Below are 23,723 nucleotides of genomic sequence, written 5' to 3' on the forward strand. Positions count from 1 at the left end.
GAGATGCAGATAAGTCTATTCCTTTTCAGTAGGAATTATATCAGTATACAGTAGTACATTGTTTGCTGGCAGTAAGCCAACAGCTTTCAATTGCTATTTTCTTGGGAATTTCTGCTTTAGAGCGTTTCGCTGATGTCACTGAACCCAAATCATTCCTTGTTGGGCACCCCAGTAACATGACAGTTTGGCTAGAGCCCAAATGCTGTTAAAATTACAACTGAAGCAAATTACAGTATGGTACTTAGCCTTTCACACATTATTGCCATTAATAATGGAAAGTTTTATGGCTTTGTGTTGTAAGCAGTCACTCTGTCACAGCACTGTTGGGATCAAAGCTGTGCAAGCTGTGTCTCCCCATGCTGAATGTGTGACCCTGAAATTGAGTAACAACACTTTTTAGAATTCAGATAATAAGATGGAGAGCAAACTTGATTTTATTTTAAATGGTGCTAATCTAATAAACTAGAGGTCATGAGCAAAAGAACAGATTACCATGAAAGCTGGCAGATTGTTGTAAAAATCCAACAGGTTCACTAATATCCTTCAGAGAGGAGGCCTGCCATCACTATCTGCTTTGGCTTGTATATGACTCCAGTCCTACGCTATGTGGTTGGCTGTTAATGCCGCAAGGGATGGACAATAAATACTGCCTTGCCAGTATTACTCAACATAAAACAAGTAAGATGATGGCTTTTGTCTGTACTCTGGGTTCGTTATCTGCATTGTGTAAATTTTAACAAAATGTAAACATTCTGTGTCACTCCAGATATACTGTTGTAATGTATATTTACCAGGATTTTCATGGGAGTTAAATAGTGCATTTTTACTGTTAATACAATTGACAGGCCTTGTACATCTTTCACCCAAAACAGAGCTTTATTCATTGCAATGGCTTTTTAGGATTGGCTGTAAGTAGTGTTAATAACCAGGTGATCTCTTACAGGTCAAACCATTGTTTATTGGGGTGGGTATTTGGTTGTAGTTAGAGGTAGTTAAACTTGTATTGTACTATATATTTTTGCACTGCATTGCACTACTGAGACAGTGCTGTAGTGTCAGAGGTGCCATCTTTCAGGTGAGATGTTAAACCAAAGCACACTGTCCTCTCGGGTGGACGTAAAAGATTCTGTTGTGCTATTTGCAGAAAAAAAGGGGAGTCCTCCCGGTATCCTGGCCAACATATATTCCTTTACCACTAAAACACATTATTTGATAATTTATCATGTTGCTTGTGGGACATTGCTGTGTGCTAATGGGTGCCATGTTTCTTACATTGTAACAGTGACTGCACTTCAAAAGTACTTAATTGGCTGTGAAGCACTATAAGGTGCCCTTGGGCTGTGAAAGGTGCTATATAAATGCAAGCCTGTATCTATAATCAAGATTACAGAGTAACTTTAAGTTCTTTCTTGCAAGCATAGAATTAATATTTTCCCCACAGTAACAAGAGCATCTTGCAGATACTAAACCAAATGTTTGAAGTGTTACCAATCCTAGACTAGTACTGTACCTTCTGCAAGAGCAGAATAATCAAAGGAGTTTAAATCTGTACTGGTCTACCTATCTCTCCTCAAGGCATGTTTTGTTTGAAAATAAAGTTCAGACCATTTTCCCTCGGGATTTATTTTGGTGGTAAATTCATCCTTTCATTTTTGCTTTACAGGTACCAATTTTTAGAAGAAGCATTTCAAAACCAAAAAATTATTATTGAGACTTTAATGGCCAAGCTTCAAGAAAAGAAGAATTATGTGCAGTACGCAGCTAGTCAAGTGCAGAACAGGTATGTTTAACTTACCGAATAGAGCACAGCAGCCATGGTGGTACCCTAATATCAAGACCGTTCCTGTTGAAACGTTGCCATTTTAATTTCAATTAAGCCTCTTAAAACTTGATGCTTTTAGAATGATTTTCAGCAATTTGAAATGGAGCATGCAGTACTATCCCCAGTGGCTGTCGAGTTTATTTCCACTTGAATACAGAGTTGTTTTTTAAAAATTTGCTCTTCATGAAATAACGTTTTGCTACTGAGTTGCAGGTCAAATGCTGAAATTTGCTGGACAAGCCTCACTCTCCCGAAATCAGTGTTATCCATGTTTCCTGACTCGAAACAAATGCTTGGCACACAGTTTTGTCCTTGGTATAATGCTCGGAGGCTTTTGTAGGTTTACAACCATTTTTGCGTAAAATGTAGCTTCTGTTTCATAGAATATACAGCACAGAAACAAGGCCACTCGGCCCAACCAGTTTATGCTCCACTCGAACTTCCTCCCATCCTTCCTCATCTAACTCGATCAGCATAACCCTCAAATCCCTTCACATACTTATCTAGTTTTCTCCTTTAAATGCATAAATACTAATCGCCTCAACTGCTCCCTGTTGTAGTCCCTTTCCCAGCTATTACAGCTGAAGCATGAGATGAGATGAGAAGCATCAGTATGAGATGCACCATTCTTGTGTCCCTCTCTACCCCACCCTCTAAAACAAAAGTAAGTGAGAATGCTATTTTTACTCTACAACTCCTGTTTAAGTGCAGCTCACTCATTATCAAGATTGATTATATAAGCTATCATCAATATCTGTGTGACTGCCAAGTTCTTTTGGAAGACTTGTACAAAGCCACAGCTTATTTCTGTATTGTTTACCTCAAAGCATTAGAGCTCACCAATGGCATTATAATCTTTCATATCTTTTAACTCAATTAATATTTGTAACTGCACAGGTTATAGTTATAGAGACAAACACGTGCCTACTGGTGATGAAAGCTGTGTTTAATTATTACATATTACTAAAGGACAGCACAGAAAAACCAGTGATGTGCATGTCTCACATTTCTCCTGAATCTAGGTGTATATTTAAAAATGGTTTTGTTTCCTGTACTGCATTGGCTTCTGACCTGGTTAGTTTTACAAGGATTTTGCATTTTTCTGAAGGCAGTTAACATTTGGAATATGATTGCATCAGTGGCTGTTACCCTCCAGTACCTCACAGCAGCGTATTCATCTGTGACCCTTGACAGAGAGTGTTTGCAGGCTGTTCAGTCATGGGAAGGGAGAGAGATCACAGGCAAGCTCAGTCCTGCTTTTAACTGATGTGGTTTTCTTCCTCTTTCGCATGCACCGTTCTGGCAGAACTCTGCATAACAATCTCACCAGTTTCCTACTTCCTAACAAAGGTGCACTGAGGTCAGTTTTTGAATCCTCTCTCTCTCTCTCTCTCTCTCTCTCTCTCTCTCTCTCTCTCTCTCTCTCTCTCTCTCTCTCTCTCTCTCTCTATCTGGCCGAAGGGTGCGCTCTCTCTCTCTCTCTCTCTCTCTCTCTCTCTCTCTCTCTCTCTCTCTCTCTCTCTCTCTCTCTCTCTATCTGGCCGAAGGGTGCGCTCTCCCGCCCCTAGCCTTGACCGAGTGGTCTCCCGGTCTGCTCTCCCGCCCCCTAGCCCAGGCTGACTGGCCTCCCGGTCCACTTTCCCGCCTCTAGCCCTGGCCGAAGGGCTTGCTGGTGCACTCTCCCGCCCCTTGCTCAGGCCAAAGGGCTTGCCGGTGTGCTCTCCCGCCCCTAGCCCAGGTTGAGTGGCCTCCCGGTCCGCTCCCCTAGCCTAGGCCGACTGGCCTCCCGGTTCGCTCCCCCGCCCCATTCCAGGCCGAATAGTTTCCTCCCTCCTGGTCCCAGCACCTAACTACACACGAATGGCTTCCCCATCCCCCCCACCCCATCTCACACGCCCCCTCTCTTTTACCTTTCCTGCTGCTGCTGTTACCTGCATCGATTTCCTTACCTCCGCCGATTTCTTTAACTCTCCGGAAGGTTTTTCTGCAGAGGCCACATACACTGGCCTAAGCAGAACTGGAGTAATTCTCAGCTGGCCAAACTTCCATAAATGACCAGAATTGGTGCAGGTGGCTGGTAACGTCCACTTTGGCTGAAAAAAAACTGATCCAAAAAAATCACAACTAACTGACTTACACTGGTGCAAACTGATTGGGGAAACTGTGGTTTTTCAATTTAGGTCAAAAAGAGCAGCCTGCTCAAAAAAATAAACGGCGCAAATCACTGAGGAAAATTGAGCTCCCAGACTCTAATCTTGCCACTTACTGTGTGCTCTGTCAGTTGCCTCCCAATCATCAGTGGAGTGTTGGAAGGAATCGGCGATATTGCCAACAAGCAACACCCGCTTGGTCTTTGGTAGAGCAAAACTGGTGACAGCGAATGGGCAGCCCATTTTGCATCCTGCACAATTATCTTCTCCCAAAAAGAATCAATGATTAGAAAAAAATTATTTGCAGAGGGTGGCTAGATTGCGAAATTTTCTATTTCAAGCGGTTGGTGCAGTCAAATTCTTTTAGAAGGAAAATAGATGCTTGGAAGAGTGGAATATTAAAGTAAGTGGGGAGTGCGCAGGAGGGTGCAATGTGGGGAAAAACACCAACATGGTCTTGGTGGGTCAAATGGCTTGTTTTGGGCTGTAACATTCTACAATAAATGATGAATACTTCAGACATAACTGTGTTGGAAACACTTGTAGTGGAGCAGGATAAGAACATGTGACACTGATGTGTGATTTCCCATGGGACAATGTCCAACTGATTACCCGTTTAGACAAAATGGCCTGTATGCTATTGTATGTGGTGATTGATATTTATTCAAGGAATAACGAATCCATCTATATAGGTATAGGTTGAACCTCTCTTATCCGGCACCCTAGGAACCTGGCCTGTGCAGGATAAGAGGATTTGCCGGATGACAGGAGATCACGCCGACCCTGCGATATGCGTGTGCACTAGGTCCGTGCAGCAGAACTGGTCTCCAGTCGCCTTGGTTAATCCTTGCCACTGGACCAAGACCTAGCTCTGTCAAGCCCTTGTGGTGTGCAATGGCCACCACGAGTTTAAAAAAAATCCACGCACAGGCATCTTCCACCCTTCAATATGTAATTCAGAACCTGGAATATTCATTGAAACACCTGTGAACTCATCCCTTTTTGGCGTGGAAGCAAATTATCCTCTATACGAGCGACCACCTCTGATGATGAGCGTTGTCAGCAGTACCCGGTAAGTCTTTAATGTAATGGTTAATTTCGGGCGGAGACACCAACTTTCGGAGCAGTGGGGTCAATGTGTACCTGTGGGGAACATCAGTGAAGTGTCAGCCGAGAAAGATCGGCAGTGTTTACAGCAGAGTATAAATCCTTCCAACTGATGTAAAGTCCACTGTGTGATCTTGAGAGTTTGTTTTAGATGAGCGATCTTCATTGTTTTAAGCATTAGTTCAGAGAGCCTGCAATACTTCAGCCGGCTTTGTCCTCTCAACTACAAAACGTTCCCAGTCCTCTGTCAGTTTTTAAACAAATTAAAAAAAAACTTTTTTTAATTAATATTGGCAATTAGGCACGTTTTGTAGTTGAGGATAAAGTCGGCTGAAGTATTGCAGGCTCTCTGAACTAATGCTTAAAACAATGAAGATCGCTCATCTAAAACAAACTCGCAAGATCACAGTGTGGACTTTACATCAGTTGGAAGGATTTATACTCTGCTGTAAACACTGCCGATCTTTCTCGGCTGACCTGCAGCCCACGGCGACACTTCACTGATGTTCCCCACAGGCGCACATTGACCCCGCTGCTCCGAGAGTTGGTGTCTCCGCCCGAAATGAACCATTACATTAAAAATTTACCGGGTACTGCTGACAACACTCCGACCCGACCCGACCGAGGAGGGAACAGCGGGAAGAACAGGAGCAGCCAGCCCCAGGACACTGCACGGGTCGCGGCCCCCCGCTGGGAATGATGCCGGACAAGGGAGGTTGCTAGTTAAAGGAGTACCGGATAAGAGACGTTCAACCTGTATTTGGATTATTCACAAAAAAAACTCAAATACAATGAGGTTTTACTCACGTAGTTTTTTCTAGAATTGGATTGAATGTAAGCTTTCAACTTCGGACTATCTTTTTATTTGTGAAAGGATTGTAAAGTCTTGCACCTTACAAATAGTTCTGTGTGAGTAAGCGCCACTTTTCAAACTTTGAGTTACTAGTGTAAAAAGGAATATTTAAGATTCTGTGTGTGAATCGGACTTTAGAAAATGGTTGTTAGTAGATTACATGCATTTATTTCTTTATTTCCATGTTCTCAGGTTAAACGAAGTCACTGATACGAACAAGAAAGTTGAGCATGACATTAAAGTTGCCATCTTCACGCTCATTAACGAGATCAACAAGAAAGGCAAGAATCTATTGCAGCAACTGGAGGTATGATATAGTAAATCATTGCATAGTGATTATATCCCAGTGGGACTGAACATTACTTCACTTTAACTTGCCTTCACTGCTTCCTTTTCGACAGAATGTAACAAAGGAGAGACAGATAAAATTACTGCAGCAGCAACAGGATGTTACCAGTCTTGCTAGGCAGGTGGAGCACGTGATGAACTTTGCAAAGTGGGCTATTTCCAGTGGAAGCAGTACAGCACTACTTTACAGCAAGCGCCTGGTAAGGCAGTCACATCTTTATTACATTATAGCTGTGACATCACAGATGTAGCTTTCCGTCGTGGAAAAATTAAATTCCTAAGCTTTATGTTGATGGGGTGATGAAGTAAGGTGGGAGGAGGCTGGTGTGGAGCATAAACACCTGCATATAGACCTGTTGGGCTGAATGGCATGTTTCTGCTGTAAAATTCAAGGTAACCAAGAACTGAAATTAAGATTGCAAAACCAGTGTCGGGGAGTTTTTTTTTAAAAGCATAATTAGAACTTAATGGGCCGTAAATTGCAGCCTTGTCGGGTGTGTACGATGTGCACACGCACCTGGCGAGGCCTTGCAAAATCTGGTGCTCGATGCGCATGTGCCGAGAACCAGCTTTTCCGATCTGTCAAATGCATCCCCGCAGGAAGGACATCCGCGCAGCAGAGATTGGACTATTTGCCCAACTCCTGCCCAGCGAATGTCCTTCAAACTCTTGTGCCTGGTAAAAGCAGTATAGCCTACTTTTGCCAGTGTAAGAGTTTTAAAACATAGAAAAATTAAATGTAATCATTCATTTTGATATTAAAAACCCTGTCCATTAAGGTATATTTATTTTTAACCCTATTAAAACACTTTATAAAAAAAAATTTACAAAAAATATTTTTAATTTTAAATGTGTTTTTTTTTTGTGTTTCTTGTTTTAGGGGGATATTCTCATTGATAGTAATGGGAGCTCGTAAAATCCGAGCTTCCATTATTATCAGTGAAAATACTAAACACAAGGCCCCTGTGATTCCAGAATACGTTTATGTATCTGGATGACATGTTCCCGTACGCTGCGCAGTGAATGAAGGCCTCCAACTGGAATCCTATGTTCCTCCAGGACCACCAGGTATTTTCTTAGATTTTTTGGAGGGTCGGAGGTGTTCGTCCGAAGGAAACCTCCGACCGCAATTTTCTACCCAAGGTTATGCATATATACATGTTTGGAATTATCATCAAAATCTAAACATGGGGAGGAGGGCATGCTAGGGGAAGCTGAGCTAGTGTGATCACCATGTAAGAAGGATATACATATTGGAGTGCATTCATTGGCATGTTTCTAAAGCTGTTTCACCTCTTCAGATGCTGGGGTATAGTTTCATGAGCATAGGAAGATTTCTGATGCCTCACCCAAGTGACCATTCTTCAGACATGAGCCAAGATGATCTCCTAACTGAGACACCATTGTATGGATGTGCTTAGCCAATAGATTTATTAGAAAATGCAGTTAGGTTAACATGGAAGCCATTAGGCAAGATTTTCTTACCAAAGGGCGACAGCTTGAGCTGTCACAAATAGTTTGGGGCATTTTCTGCAGTCAGTTTCTGTCCCTGTTCAGAAGACTAAATGCAGACTGCCACATTACACAGGAGATGTTGAACAATGTCCTGGACTCGTAAGTGGGAATCATGGTTTTAGGTGTACTGCTATGTGGGCTGGCATTGGTTGCTTTTAGCATCAGCTCTACTGCAGCTATACTTTGGTGGAAAAAGTATTTTTGGGACACTGCACTGTGTATAGCTCTGGTCTCCAAATTACAAAAAGGATATAGAGGCACTGGAGTAGGTGCAAAAAAAATATACAAAGATGATATCAGAACTAAGAGGTTCTAACTATTGGAAAAGACTATTGGGGCTCTTTTGCCAGAAATGTGAAGGCGGAGGGGTGGCCCGACGGAGGTCTTTAACACAATGAAATGGTTTGATAGATAGATGTAGAGAAAAGGTTTTCACTTGAGGAGGAGTCCAAAACTAGGGGCCATAAATATAATTGGTCACTAATAAATCCAATAGAGAATTCAGGAGAAACTTCTTTATCCAGAGTGGTTAGAATGTGGAACTTGCTATCACATGAAGTAGTTGAGACAAATAGCATAGATGCCTTTAAGGGGAAGCTCGATAAATACATGAGGGAGAAAAGAATAGAAGGATGAACAGATTAGGTTAGATGAAATAGGGTGGGAGGAGGCCTATGTGGACATCGGCATAGACCAGCAGGGCTGAATGCCCTGTAAATTCTGTGCAATATATGCAGGATAGAGGAACTTCTGTAGCCTGTGAAGAACCAACAGGCATGCAATGATGGTGATTACTAAGAAAAGTGGGATCATTTTCATTAACCTTCACTTTTTCGTAGTACCAACCTTGTGAATTCCAGAGCATGATAGCATAGAGAATATACTTGTTTTTGAGCAATATCAACCAAGCAGCTCCTGTTGGGGATCCCTCTGGATCTGGGCTGCCCTTTACAAGTTAGAGCTAAAACATTGTTTCTACTATGTAGATGCCCCGACCGCCCAAATTCTATATGCTGCACAGAGAAATCTATGCAGTCTTGACTGTTATTTCCCATGGCGCAAGAAACTAATTCAAACCAATAATTGTGCGGTGGATAGCTGGATGGATGTTTGCATGCACCCCAAACAACTACAAGTTTTCAGCTTTGAAGCTCAAGGAACAGCTTATGGAACAATGCTACAGCTACTTTCTGGACACCTATTGGATATGTAAACTCCCAGCATACAATTCTTTTTACTAATCATTGCAGTCCATGCTTAACTGGAGCACTTAGAAGCACCTTTGGCTGATTGATGTTCACAGCTGTAACTTTCCCTTCCCAAATCTCTGCCATTGTGGTATGTATCTACGATATGCCTGCACATCAGTTACTTGGAATGAAGTACAAAAAGGCTTCTCCTCTTCTTAGGCAGTCTCCTGGAGTCGTGGATGACTTGTTTCCACATTAAAATTAATTCTTAAGTGACTAATGAGACCAGTGTGGGATCTACATTCTCGGTCACAGGTAGGGTAGATGGTGGTTGGAGGGACGGATGAGCGGGGTGCTTGATTTGTGCTATGCTCCTTCCGCTGTTTGTACTTGGCTTCCGCGTGCTCCCGACGAAGAGGCACGAAGTGTGCGCCGCGTTCTCAGATGCTTCTCCTCCACTTTGAACGATCTTGGGCCAGGGATTCCCAAGAGTCAGTGGGAACATTACATTTTTTCAAGGAGGCTTTGAGGATGCCCTTGAAGCTTTCTCTGCCCCCCTGGGGCTCGCCTGCCGTGATGTAAGTCGGAGTAGAGTGCTTGTTTCGGGAGTCTAGTATCGGGCATGTGGACAATGTGGCCTGTCCATCGGAGCTGATCGAACGTGGTCAAGAACTCGATGCTGGGGATGTTGGCCTGAGAGAGAACGCTGACACTGGTGCGCCTATCCTGCCAATGAATTTGCAGGATTTTGCGGAGGCAGCATTGGTGGTGGTGGTGGTACTTAGCAAGAATTCTCCTCAATCATCATCTTCCAGTGGCTGAAGAGCTCCTCCCAGAGTCGCAGTGCAGATTCTGCTCATTAATGGGCACAACGGACATGAACTTTACCACACGACAAATCCAAGAAAAATGTAGGGAGCAGCATCAACCTCTGTACATGGCTTTCTTTGACCTCACAAAGGCCTTCGACTCTGTCAACTGTGAGGCATTATCCTTCTTAAATTCGGCTGTCCCAAAAAAAACTTGTTACCATCCTCCACCTGTTTCACGATGACATGCAACCGTGATTCTTACCAACGGATCTACCACGAACCCAATACAAGTGCAGACGGACAAAATGGCTAGCTCTGGAATGATTCCAGACAGAAGTTGGTATATGTAGTGTCGATCAATACTACATTGGCCTGCTAAGCCATCAAAATAGGAGGTGGCTCACTTTAAGATACAATTATGAAGTTATGAGTCCTAAGACTATCACTATTTAACTGGGGTATATAGACAACGTACTACCAAGTACTTTGTCATGTTACAGTTCACCTTCATTAAAGAAAGAAAAACTTGCATTTATATAAAGTGCCTTTCACGACCTCCGGATGTCCCAAAGCACTCTGATTCAGCATCCACAGCCCTTTGGGATAGAGAATTGCAAAGATTCACAACCCTCGAGTGTAGAAATCCCCCCTCCGTCTTAAATGGTCGCCCCCTTATCCTGATACTATTATAAATGGTCATTGTTTTATCCATTGCCAGGTAATTCAGAACGGGAACATTGATTCCATTATATAGATACTCACTTATGCTTATTTCCAATGGTGCAAGGAGCCAAAGCAAACCGCTGAGTACATAGTACGTGGCCAGATGGATAATTGACTGCTTCCAACATTGCCACTAGTTTGTAGGAATGAAGCTGAAGCCCTGGGGAGCAGGTTAAATCATTCTAACTGTTCTACAGCTGCTGCTTGGATGTTTCTCAATCAGGTTTCAATTGATAGTACATGTAAGGCAATTTAAAGCAGTCCTCGGACATTTTCAGTCTACATTTAACTAGAGCACATAAGACTGTTGGCAGATTTATCCTTCAGGCTGGTGTTACAGCTCCTACGCAGAGGACTCCCAAGCCTGTACAGTAGTATGGCTGTGTGTTGAGGATGTGGAATGAAGATGATAGGCTACCTGCCATTACAGTGCCATTTTCAAATTATGTGACTCCTTCACCCATCCATCCCTTCAGAAGTATGGTGGGGGGGGGGGGGGGGGCTATTTTACAATTCGCTAATTTGACTTTGTTAACCTGCTGAGTATTTCCAGCATTTTCTGTTTCTATTTCAGCTTTTCACACTTTGATTCCGCGAGTAATCAGAGATTGTTCTATACACACCCTCACTCAATGGTTTTACACAACACTATTGCAAAACACTTATTTCATGGTTAATGGAGTCTTGCTTTGCTGGTCAGACGTTGCAGCCCAGGGCAGTGTTGCCTTAGTTAAGTGTCAGCTCTGCACACAGAGCGGCTCCTCTTACACTCTTGTGTTCGAATGGGGAGCTTTTCCAAACCTACTTCACCATCTGAACTCGAGGGGACGCATTAAGGTACACTGGAATTGCAAAACCCAAATAGTCCGAGGTCCATCTCGTTCACCTTCTATCATCCTGGTCGTCACATGACTCAACGATAATGGAGTTGTTGACTCAGCATAGCAATCAATCTCGCATAGTTACACAATGTACCGCACAGAAACATGCCACTAGGCTCAACTGTTCCGTGCCGGGGTTTATGCTCCACACGAGCCTCCTCCCACCCCTCTGCATCTCACCTCATCAGCAAATCCTTCTATTCCTTTCTCCATCATGTGTTTATCCAGCCTCCCCTTAAATGCATCAATGCTATTCATGTCAAACACTCCCTGTGGTAGCAAGTTCCACATTCTCACCACTCTCTGGGTAAAGAAGTTTCTCCTGAATTCCCTATTGGATTTATTAGTGACTATCTTATATTGATGGCCCCCTAGTTTTGGTCCCGGTCCCCCCCCCCCCCCCCCACAACTTTTAAGTTTTTTTTCACAGTTGTTCTGGACTCCCCACCCCACCAGAGGAAATAGTTTCCTTTCTCTCTACCTCAATCAACATTAAAAAAAACATGATCTGGTTATTATTACATTGCTATTTGTGGGAACTTGCTGTGCGCAAATTGGCTGCCGCGTTCCACATTGTAAAGCGCTTTGAGACGTCCGGTGGTTGTGAAAATAATCATCAGATTATTTCTCAGCTTTATGAACATATTGGCTATCAGACGTCGGGTACAGAGGGTGCAGCTGGCAGAACAACTGAATAAAATCATTTTGCCATATCTTAGAAACATAGAAACATACAGTGCAGAAGGAGGCCATTTCGGCCCATTGTGTCCGCGCAGGCCGACAAATAGCCACACAGCCCTTGGTCAGCAGCCCTAAAGGTTACATATAAACCCCGGTGAGCGAGTGGGGTCTGGTGCGGTAGCTGAGCAGGACTTGAGACAGGCGGGTCTGCAGGGAGCCTTCTGACACACGTTTCAAGCTTTGCTTGATGGTTTGTGTTATATATGTAAACTTGTATTTACTCTGTACAGCCACCAGAGGGCTTATCCCCTGGAGTCCCAAGGGATCCCATAATCCCTTGGGAGCACAGGTATTTAAGGAGGCCTCACAGGTTGGAGAGGCACTCTGGAGACCTGCAATAAAAGACTATGGTCACACTTTTTACTTTGAGCTCACAGTTTTCAGCCTGACTCTTTCTCCATCACAACAACTGGCGACGAGCTACAGATAGCGAACCCAAAGATGCAGACAACAGTGGGCATCCTGGTGAAATTCTCAGAGGGAGATGACTGCGAAACTTTTGTGGAGCGACTCGAGTAATACTTCGTGGCCAACGAGCTAGATGGGGAAGAGAGCGTTGCCAAACGAAGGGCGATCATCCTCACCATCTGTGGGGCACCGACGTATGTCCTCGTGAAGAATCTTCTCTCTCCAGCGAAACCCACGAGAAATCGTACGACGATTTATGCACACTGGTCCGTGAGCATTTGAACCCGAAGGAAAGCATTCTGATGGCGAGGTACCAGTTCTACACTTACAAAAGGTCTGAAGGCTAGGAAGTGGCGAGTTATGTTGCCGAGCTAAGACGCCTTGCAGGATAATGCGAATTTGGAGCACATGCTCAGAGACTTTTTCATACTTGACATTAGCCACGAAACCATACGTCGCAAACTTTTGACTGCAGAGACCCCAACCTTGAGTAAGGCCATAACGATAGCCCAGGCAATCAGTGACAAGACGAAGCAAGTCTCTCAGCACACAAGTGCTGCTACAAGTACTGTGAACAAAGTGATGATGTTTTCGAATCGTAATGTACAGGACAGGTCACACATACCTGCAGCTACACGTCTGCAGATGTCTGAGTCCACCATCAAGGGTGATGAATGCAAGGCCATTAACAACTTATTGGCGCTGCGCGGGTGATCATCATTTCCATTCATGCCGATTCAGAGTACGTTTGCAAGGGCTGTGGAACAATGGGACACCTCCAATGGGTGTGCAGGCGAGCTGCAAAGCCTGTTAAACCTGCAAACTACCAGGTTGCAAGAGGAGGACAGATCCACGGCGGATCACAACGAACCAGAGCCTCAGATCGAGGAGGCAGAGGTACATGGGGTACACATATTCACCACGAATTGTCACCCAATAATGCTGAATGTTGAACTAAATTGACTCCCGGTGTCAATGGAGCTGGACACGGGTGCGAGCCAGTCCGTCATGGGCAAAAAGACTTTCGAAAGGTTGTGATGCAACAAGGCCTCAAGGCCAGTCTTAACTCCAGTTCGCATGAAACTAAGAACTTACACAAAAGAACTGATGCCTGTAATCGGCAGTGCTACCGTCAAGGTCTCCTATGATGGAGTGGTGCACAAGTTACCACTCTTGGTGGTACCGGGCGATGGTCCCACGCTGCTTGGCAGGAGCTGGCTGGGAAAGATGCGCTGGAACTGGGACGACATCCGAGCGCTGATGACACTTCGTGTGCCCTGGTCTTAAACAAATTTCCTTCGCTGTTCGAACCAGGCATCGGGAAATTCCAAGGAGCAAAAGTGCAGATCCACCTAATTCTGGGGGCGCGATCCATCCATCACAAGGCGAGAGCAGTACCGTACATGATGAGAGAAAGGGTAGAGATCGAGCTAGACCGGCTGCAAAAAGAGAGCATCATTTCACCGATCTAGTTCAACGAGTGGGCCAGTCTTATCATCCCAGTCCTCAAGGGAGACGGCACCATCAGAATCCGTGGGGATTACAAAGTAACTATGAATCGTTTCTCCCTGCAGGACCAATACCCACTACCAAAGGCCGACGACGACTTTGCAACCAAAGGCATTCATGAAGCTGGATCTGACTTCAGCCTACATGACGCAGGAACTGGAGGAATCATCGAGGGCCCTCACCTGCATCAACACGCACAAAGGTCTTTTTGTTATAACACATGCCCGTTTGGAATCCGATCGGCAGCAGCAATGTTCCAGAGAAACATGGAAAGCTTACTGAAGTCAGTCCCGCACACCGTGGTCTTCCAGGACGACATCTTGGTCACAGGTCAGAACACAGTCGAGCATCTGCAGAACCTGGAGGAGGTTCTTGGTCGACTCAACCGCCTGGGGCTCGGGTTAAAATGCTCGAAGTTCCTTGGAAGGAGGATTGCGGCGGACGGCATCAGGCCCACCAACGCGAAGACTGAGGCAATCGAGAACACATTGAGGTTCCAGAACGTGACGGAGCTGCGGTTGTTTCTGGGACTCCTGAACTACTTTAGTAAATTCTTACCGGTTCTCAGCACACTGTTAGAACCACTGCATGTCTTATTACGAAAAGGGGACGAATGGGTTTGGAGCAAAAGCCAAGAAAATGCCTTTGTAAAAGCCAGACAATTGTTATGCTCAGACAAATAGCTTGTGTTGTATGATCCATGTAAGCGTTTGGTACGAGCATGTGATGTGTCGTCATATGGCATCGTGTGTGTATTGCAACAAACTAATGATTTCGGGAAACTGCAACCGGTTATCTATGCATCCAGGAGTCTGTCTGAGGCTGAGAGAGACTACAGCATGATTGAGAAAGCAGCGTTAGTGTGTGTTTATGGGGTAAAGAAAATGCATCAATACGTGTTTGGGCTAAAATTGGAAACTGACCATAAGCCACTTATATCCCTGTTCTCCTCCGAGTAAAGGGATAAATGCCAACACATCCAGAAATGGGCGCTCATGTTGTCCGCATACAACTACGCCATCCGCCACAAGCCAGGCACGGAAAACTGCGGCGATGTTCTCAGTAGGCTGCCATTGCCCACCACGGGAGTGGAAATGGCGCAGCCCACAGATCTAGCCATGGTTATGGAAGCATTTGAGAGTGAGCAGTCACCCGTCTCTTGCCCGGCAGATCAAAACCTGGACAAGCCAGGACCCCTTATTATCTCTAGTTCAAAGCTGTGTGCTTCAAGTAGACTCATTCACCAGAAACACTTGGACCAAATCAAACTCAGATTCACAGACTATCCTGAGCAAACCCACCTTGGACCCTACCTTTTTTGATCCCCCACATACGCACCAGTGGCAACCGGCACCACGGTTGACCACGAAGCAGAACCCATCATCCACAGCAGCCCTGCAGGGCCCAACAGACCAGGCAGCCCAGTGAGGGCCCAACAAATAATTCAACAACACCAGCTTTCACACCAAGACGATCAAACAGGGCAAGAAGGGCCCCAGATCGACTCACATTGTAAATAGTTATACTATTGACTTGGTCGGGTGGGTGTTGTTATATATGTAAACTTGTATTTACTCTGTACAGCCACCAGAGGGCACATCCCCTGGAGTCCCAATGGATCCCATAATCACTTCGGAGCACAGGTATTTAAGGAGGCTTCACAGGTTGGAGAGGCACTTGGAGACCTGCAATAAAAGATTACGGTCACACTTTACTTTGAGCTCACAGTGTTCAGTCTGACTCGTTTTCCATACACAACAGTTTGGACTGCCCGTTCTGCCTGGCCGTTGGATGCGGGCTTCAACGGGGCTGATGTGCCGTGCTTGATCCCATTGCGGGTCATGAATTCCTTGAATTCAGCACTGGTGAAGCATGGTCCATTGTGGCTGACAAGGACATCAGGCAGGTCATGTGTAGCAAACATGGCTCGTGGGCTTTCGATGGTGGCAGTGGACGTGCTTACAGACATTATTACACATTCAATCCATTTTGAATAAGCATCCACAACAACCAAAAACATTTTGCTTAGAAATGGGCTCGCAAAGTCAACATGGATCCTAGACCGCAGTTTGGAGGGCCATGACCACAAACTTAGTGTTGCTTCTCTGGGTGCATTGCTCAGTTGAGAGCAAGTGTTGCATTGGAGCACGCGTGACTCTTAAGTCTGAGTCGATGCCGGGCCACCACACATGGGATCTGGCTATAGCTTTCATCCTTAGAATGTCTGGATGGGTCCTGTGTAGGTCGCGTGTGAACGTTTCCCTGCCTTTCTTAGGCAAAACCACGTGATTACCCCACAAAAGACAGTCCGCCTGTATGGACATTTCGTCATTGCGCCGCTGGAATGGCTTGATCTTTTCATGCATCTCTGCTGGGATGCTGGACCCGCTCCCATGGAGTACACAGTTTTTTTTTTACCAGGGACAGTAAAGGATCCTGGCTGGTCCAGGTCCTGATCTGGCGGGCCATAATGGGTGACTTTTTTCGTTTTCGAATGCATCCATCACCAAGAGCAAGTCTGCAGGCTGTGCCATTTCCACCTCAGTGGTGAGCAATGGTAGCCAACTGAGAGCATCAGCGCAGTTCTCTGTGCCTGGTCTGTGGTGGATTACATAGTTGTATGCCGACAGCGTGAGTGCCCATCTTTGGATGCAGGCAGAGGCATTGGTGTTAATCCCTTTGCTTTCTGAGAAAAGCGATATGAGCGGCTTATGGTCAGTTTCTAGCTCAGACTTAAGACCAGATAGATACTGGTGCATTCTTTTCACCCTGTAAACACATGCCAGAACTTCTTTCGGCCTTAGACAAACTCCTGGACGCATAGGCAACCGGTTGCAATGTTCCTGATTCGTTAGCTTGTTGGAACATGCAGCCGACCCCGTATAAAGACGCATCGCAAGCATGGGTTATACAGAACAAGCAGTTTGTTGGAACATAATAGATTTCTGGCTTTCTCAAAAGCAGCCTCTTGTAATTTCCCCCATACCCAGTCGTCTCCCTTGCGTAGTAGCACATGTAGCAAGGTTCTAGCAAGGTGCTTAACCCGGGTAGGAAATTACTGAAATAGCTGAGGAATCCCAGGAACGATCGCTGCTCCGTCACGTTCTGTGGTCTCTGCGCGTTCTTGATGGCCTCCACCTTGGCGTTAGTGGGTCTGATGTCGTCTGCCGCGATTCTTCTCCCTAAGAACTCGACCCCTGGCACCAGTGAAACACACTTCGAGCATTTCAACCTGCGTCCCACGCGATCTAGCTGACTTAGAACCTCTTCCAGGTTCTGCAAGTGTTCGATGGTGTCCTGACCTGTGACCAATATGTCGTCCTGGAAAACCATGGTGCACGGAACCGACTTTAGCAGGCTCTCCATGTTCTTTGGGATTTGATCAGCCGCTGCAATTTTCCAAACGGGCGTCTATTGTAGATGAACAGACCTTTGTGCGTGTTGATGCAGGTGAGGCCTTTCGACGATTCCTCCAGCTCCTGCGTCATGTAGACTGAGATAAGGTCCAACTTGGTGAACGTCTTTCCTCCAGCCAGGGTCGCAAATAAGTCGTCTGCCTTGGGTAGCGGGTACTGGTCCTGTAGCGAAAAACGGTTAATCGTTACTTTATAGTCCCCACAAATTCTGACCGTGCCGTCGCCTTTGAGAACTGGAACAATCGGACTGGCCCACTCGTTGAACTCCACAGATGCGATGATGCCTTCTCGCTGCAGCCTGTCCAGCTCAATTTCCACTTTCTCTCATATCATTTATGGCACCGCCTGTGCCTTGTATTGGATGGGTCGTGTACCGGGAACCAAGTGGATCTGCACCTTTGCCCCCGAGAAATTTCCAATGCCTGGCTCAAACAACGACGGGAACTTGCTCCGAACTTGGGCACATGAGGCGTCGTCATGTTTTCCCAGCCAGCTTCTGCCGAACAGTGTGGGGCCATCTCCTGGTACAATCCATAGTGGGAGTTCGTGCACTGCTCCATCATAGGAGACTTTTACTTATGCGCTGCCAATAACAGGAATCAGCTCTTTGGTGCAAGTTCTTAGCTTGGTATGAATGGGGCTAAGCTTGGGCCTTGTGTACCTTGTTGCACCACAGCCTGTCGAAGGCCTTTTTGCTCATGATAGACTGACTCGCACCCGTGTCCAGTTCCATGGATACTGGAATTCTGGTCAGTTCAACTTTTAACATGATGAGTGGACATTTCGTGGTGAAGGTGTGTACCCCATATACTTCTGCTTTCTCGGTTCGAGTCTCTAGTTCAGCCTGATCTACCATGGCTCTATCTTCCTATGCAACGTGGTGGTTTGCAGCTTGTCTGCACATTCGCTGGATGTGTACCATTGTTCTACAGCCTTTGCACACAATATTTGAAGCAGCATTGATGGGCTCGATGATCACCTCCGCAGCGCCAGCAAGGTGTTAACTGCCTGGCATTAACGATTGATGGTGGACTCTGGGTTATCTGAGGTCATGCAGCTGCCGGCGTGTACGTTCTGCCATATGCATTCCTGCCTGTAAACGACGTTACTTTGTGTATGGCCATGAAGTATTGGTCGAGTCGCTCCACGAAGGTCTCCCAATTGTCCCCTTCTGAGAATTTCTCCAGGATACCAACAGTTCTCTGCATTTTCGCATGATTATTTGTTATTTCGTCACCAGTTGCTATGCTCATAATAAAGTAATGTAACGAAGTACTGTGGACATGAGTAAGTGTGACCTTAGCTCCTTTATTCAAACTCCAGAGTGTTGGTACAGCGTGGGAGGCCTGCTTATATGCAGTGCTCCCAAGGGATGCTGGGATCCCTTGGGACACCAACAGGTAGGCCCTCTGGTGGTGGTATGATACAGGTTGCCTAGGGTTACATACATAACAATTATAATTAAAGGTCAACCACCATTGATCTAAATCTGTTGCAATACTGCCATCAACCAATCTTAAATGATAGGTTAATGGGTTATTAAACTAAAAGTAATTGTGCTGTTTAAAGTCCTTATTGGACAACTTCCTTACTGTAATGAAAGCATAATGGCTTATCTGTTTCTCTGAATTTACTTAAACAGCATTTCCTTGTTCAACGCAAGTCTTCAAATGCAATTTAATATATGCTCTGTTAAAAGATTTCTTTATTAAATACTCTGGTCACATAGTTTTCAAAATGGATACTTGATGGAAGAAATTGTTTAGGCCAGTGCCCAGAAGTAAAGATAGATTATATACTTTCATCGGATCATCTTTGTTCTTGAAAAGGAAACATTCTCCATTTACCGCATGAGTCTGTCTTCCTCCCTATTGGTCCTGGATAGTCATGTGTTTGACCAATAGAATAAGTGATACCTCCCATCTATAAAAGGCAGGCAGTTCACGTTGACTTTGGTTTGATTGCGGTTTCCACCAAGAAATTGAGTTTAATTTCTATTTCTATACTACAACCAATGATAGATAGGATTGAATGTGAAGAAAATTCAGTTAGGTATTCTTGGTTGGGAGTCTTAAATGCCAGTCTAAGGTTATGGTTCTGACGACTTACTAGGATTAGTATTTTTTTGTTTGTTTGGATGCTTCATGATCTATGTCTATTTCTACCTTCTTTGGGGAATGTTTGTGTGCATCAAAGGGAAAAATGCCTTGTAAATAGTGTCAGTATTAACATTCATAGGTTGAGTATAGCATGGCATAGCGTGGAGGCCCCAACCTGCGTGAGAACACCAGCGGCAGGTCGGGGCCATAAAAGGAGCGGAGGTGAGCGGCCCAGGAGCAGCGTGGAGGGCCCGGGAGCAGTGTGGAGACGTACTACTCCAGGGAGCAGCGCGAGCTAGTTCAGGAGGGCGATGGCAGCGAAGAGTGGCGTCATCAACGTCCAGGTCGGTGATTGGAGCGTGGACAGATACAGCAGGAGAAGCGAGGTCGGGGCAAAGAAGCAGCGAGAGACTGTGGAGGGATGTGATCTGGGCCCAAGGAAGGAGTGAGGGATGTGATTCGGGGCCAGGGGCCCAGGGTCAGCACGGGCCAGCCCACACTGATATGTGTGCGCAATAGGTCCGTGCAGCTGGGCTGGTCTCCAGTCGTCTTGGGTAATCCTTGCCACTGGACCAAGACCTAGCTCTGTCAAGCCCATGTGATGACTGGTGTGCAACGGCCACCGCACATTAAAAAAAATCCACACACGGGCATCTTCCACCCTTGAGGATGTAGTTCGGGACCTTCATTCAAAATACCTGTGAACTCATCCTTTTTTGGCGTGGAAGCAAGTCATCCTCGTTTCAAGGGACCGCCTATAATGATAGCATAGCTGGATGCAAAGAAAATCTTGTTACGCTTTTCCCTAACAATGTGCTTTAATCTCTACCTCTGACGAGTATCCCTTACTGTATCATGAATTTGAACAGTAATTGTATTGTTTTAATTTGGATATCTAAAATGACATTTTGTGTCATCAGTTATTTAAATACCTTAATTATTATTAAGCAACAATCCTTTTAAGCATCGATAGATGCTGAGTTGTAAATTCTAAAAATGTAGTCATAGCTGTGTTACAAGCTCTCTGATTCAACATTCCCATAAGCAAACCTTGCGCACTATACGAATTGGAGAGCACCTCTGCTACACTGTATTTAGTTAAATGTTAAGTGCAACTGAGGAAGGCCAACAATAAGATTCCTTGTTCTATGTTGGCACTGTAATCTCTTGTGTCACCATATGCGTTCTCCAGTCGTTTTGGAAGGTGGACTGAAAAGCCATCTAGTGAGATGAAGCACAATTGTATACTTACAAACTGGTTTATTTTGCATGAAATGCTTGAATAATCAGACTATAGCTTTCACACCAAGATTTGCATATTACCTGTTGCTCCTTGTAATATAAATATATGGATTTGCCCTTAACTCGCCTCAAGTCAGTAGTCCCTGAACTGACTGGCACTAACCTTGGAAAATAGGAACTCTATATCTGACTTTGATTGTTCCAGACTACAACAGCTATTTAATGTAGTTAAATGTCCCAAGGCACTTCACAAGACTATTACCAAACAAAATTTGTTAACCAAGATGGTTTCCACAGAAAAGGATAGAGGGACAAAGGCTCTTCCTTACTCTTCCCTCAGCTCTTTGTGTAGAGGATTGGCTCATCGAACTGTCAATCAAATCTATCACCTAGAATAAGAAACATTTCTCCTTTTGCATTGGGAGTTATGGTAACTACATTATCTCTGGCAATCTGCTGGATGGCTTCCATTCTCTTAAAACTGATGCAGTATATGAGAAGACACAATAGAAAGTCTAACCACTGCTCCTTGACATTTAATGGCATGACCTTCGAATCCCCCACCATCAACATCCTGGGGGTCAGCGTTGACCAGAAACTTAACTTTACCAGCCGCATAAATAGTGCAGGCCTGGGTATTCTGCAGCGAGTGTCTCACCACCTGACTCCCCAAAGCCCTTTCCACAATCTACAAGGCACAAGGCAGGAGTGTGATGGAATACTCTCCACTTGCCTCGACAGCACCTTCACTTGCCTGGACAGCACCTCCCAAACCCGCGACCTCTACCACTTAGAAGAAAAATGGTAGCAGGTGCATGGGAGCACCACTACCTCCAAGTTTGCCTCCAAGTCACACATTATCCTGACTTGGAAATATATCGCTGTTCCTGCATCGTTGCTGGGTCAAAATTCTGGAACTCCCTTCCTAACAGCGGGGGGGGGGGGGGGGGGGGGTCAAGTTTCGGCCTGAGTTGCTCCTATTTTTTTGGAGCAACTAGTTTAGAATGGAGCATCTTAGAAATTGCAATTCTCGGCATTTAGTTTGCACCAGTTCTAGTCAGTTAGAACAGTTTCATTTTGGAACACATTTTTTTTTTTCCAAAAGGGGGCGTGCCCGGCCACTTTTACGCCTGTTTTGAAAGTTTAGGCAGTGAAAACTTACTCCAAACTAACTTAGTGTGGAGTAAGTGTAGATTTTTGTATGCTCAGAAAAACCTTGCCTACACTTTACAAATCAGGCGTAGGGAACGAGGGGGCGGGGAAGTTAAGTAATTAAATTCTACAAGCATTCAACAGTCTTACTTATACAAATAAAAAGCCAGCCTGACTAAAAAATTATAAACTAAACAAAGCAAAGACAAAATATTGAATATTCCTAACTATAAGAAGCAGCAGCAGCCTTCAAGCTGCGGTGCTTCAGGCAGGCCTTCCTTCCATGTAGGAGGCAGGGGCGGTGTCAGTGGCTTGACGGCAGCTGAAGACACAGCAAGCAGCCTTCGAGCTGCGTGGGAGACTGAGGCCATTCGGCCAGGGACAGGGGGAGGCAGCGAGATAGCCAGGTTGAAACTTAAATTTGCAGAATGGGTGCTGCATTGTCAACACCATGGATTATGCAATGGTTCGCCAGAAATTCACTGCATAGGAGAGAATTGATTAGAGCTCACCGCACCAGGAACGTCATAGCCCGTAGGCTGATGGGCAGGAGACCTTACCCACGTCGGCAATATTGAGCCAAGCACTCGTACCTGGACATGAGCGAGGCTGATTGTGTCAAAAGGCTGCGTTTCCGCAGACAAGTTGTCGCTGAGATCTGTGATATGCTGAGAGCAGATTTGCAGCCCAGAAGCAGAACGCCAACTGCCTTATCTGTTGAAGTGAAGGTAACAGCTGCACTTGCCTTCTATGCCTCGGGATCGTTTCAGGGTACAACTGGAGATGTGTGCGCCATCTCTCAACGTGCAATACATGCTTGCGTTTACCAGGTCACGGCTGCACTGTATGCGTGGAGGAATGACTTCATCAATTTCCCAATGACCGCACAAGCGATCCATGAGGGGGCTGTGGGCTGCTTCAGGATTGCCGGCTTCCCAAAGGTACAGGGCTGCATTGATTGTACCCACATAGCCATGCGAGCACCTGTGGAGCATTCCGAGCAGAACAGGAATAGAAAAGGTTTCCACTCCATCAATGTGCAGCTCGTGTGCGACGACAAGCAGCGCATCATGTCAGTCGATGTGAGATACCCTGATAAATTCATCCTAAGCGATATCTGACATGTTTCAGCAGCAGCCAGAAGGGCAGAGCTGGCTACTGGGAGACAAAGGGTACGGCCTGACCACCTGGCTCATGACGCCCCTACGCGTGACACGGACAGAAGCTGATCGTCAATACACAATGACGCACATTGCGACGCGTAGCATTATTGGCATATTGAAACAATGTTTCCGATGCCTGGACCATTTCGGAGGCCACTTGCAATACTCTCCTCAGATTGTCGGTCACTTCACTGTTGTGCTGCATGCTCCATAACTTAGCCATCATGAGGCAGCAGCAGCTGGTAGTGGAACCAGAAGACCAACGTGAGGGTCCAGTGCATGATAGTATTACGGAAGAGCAGGATGTGGATGATGGCGACGATCAGGAAAGCATGCAAGTGACTGATGCTGGAGCACGAGGTCGGAGGAGGGCTGTCCATCGTGCTCCTTTAACGATTGCTCGAGCTCTGCGCCAGCAGCTCATCCGTGAACGCTTCAATTACTGATGCCTGAGGGCTCTGCGATATTGTTGCACATGGACATGTTTATTCTTTGCAGTTGTTCCTACGTTGTGTTGTGTTAATGGACGATGAATCAGTTTTAATGAAAAAATATTTTATTGAAAAGTTAACGTCACTCATAAAATATTTGT

At 45.4% G+C, this 23,723-nt stretch overlaps 1 protein-coding gene across 7 annotated transcripts in view; it reads left to right on the forward strand.

Annotated features, from left to right (window-relative positions):
- Positions 1–23,723, forward strand: part of trim33 (tripartite motif containing 33) — a 249,952-nt gene that overhangs the window by 184,277 nt on the left and 41,952 nt on the right. For all 7 annotated transcript variants that reach the window (XR_011587467.1, XR_011587468.1, XM_070858846.1 and 4 more), the window contains exons 5-7: positions 1,664–1,780; positions 6,125–6,239; positions 6,334–6,480. Coding sequence is in view for 5 of the 7 variants with exons in the window: in XM_070858846.1 (XP_070714947.1) it covers positions 1,664–1,780; positions 6,125–6,239; positions 6,334–6,480 (379 nt within the window). In the remaining 2 variants the exon portion in view is untranslated. The remainder of the gene's footprint in view (positions 1–1,663; positions 1,781–6,124; positions 6,240–6,333; positions 6,481–23,723) is intronic.

This window comes from Pristiophorus japonicus, chromosome 17, assembly GCF_044704955.1.
Source record: "Pristiophorus japonicus isolate sPriJap1 chromosome 17, sPriJap1.hap1, whole genome shotgun sequence".
In the NCBI taxonomy this organism is placed as follows: domain Eukaryota; kingdom Metazoa; phylum Chordata; class Chondrichthyes; family Pristiophoridae; genus Pristiophorus; species Pristiophorus japonicus.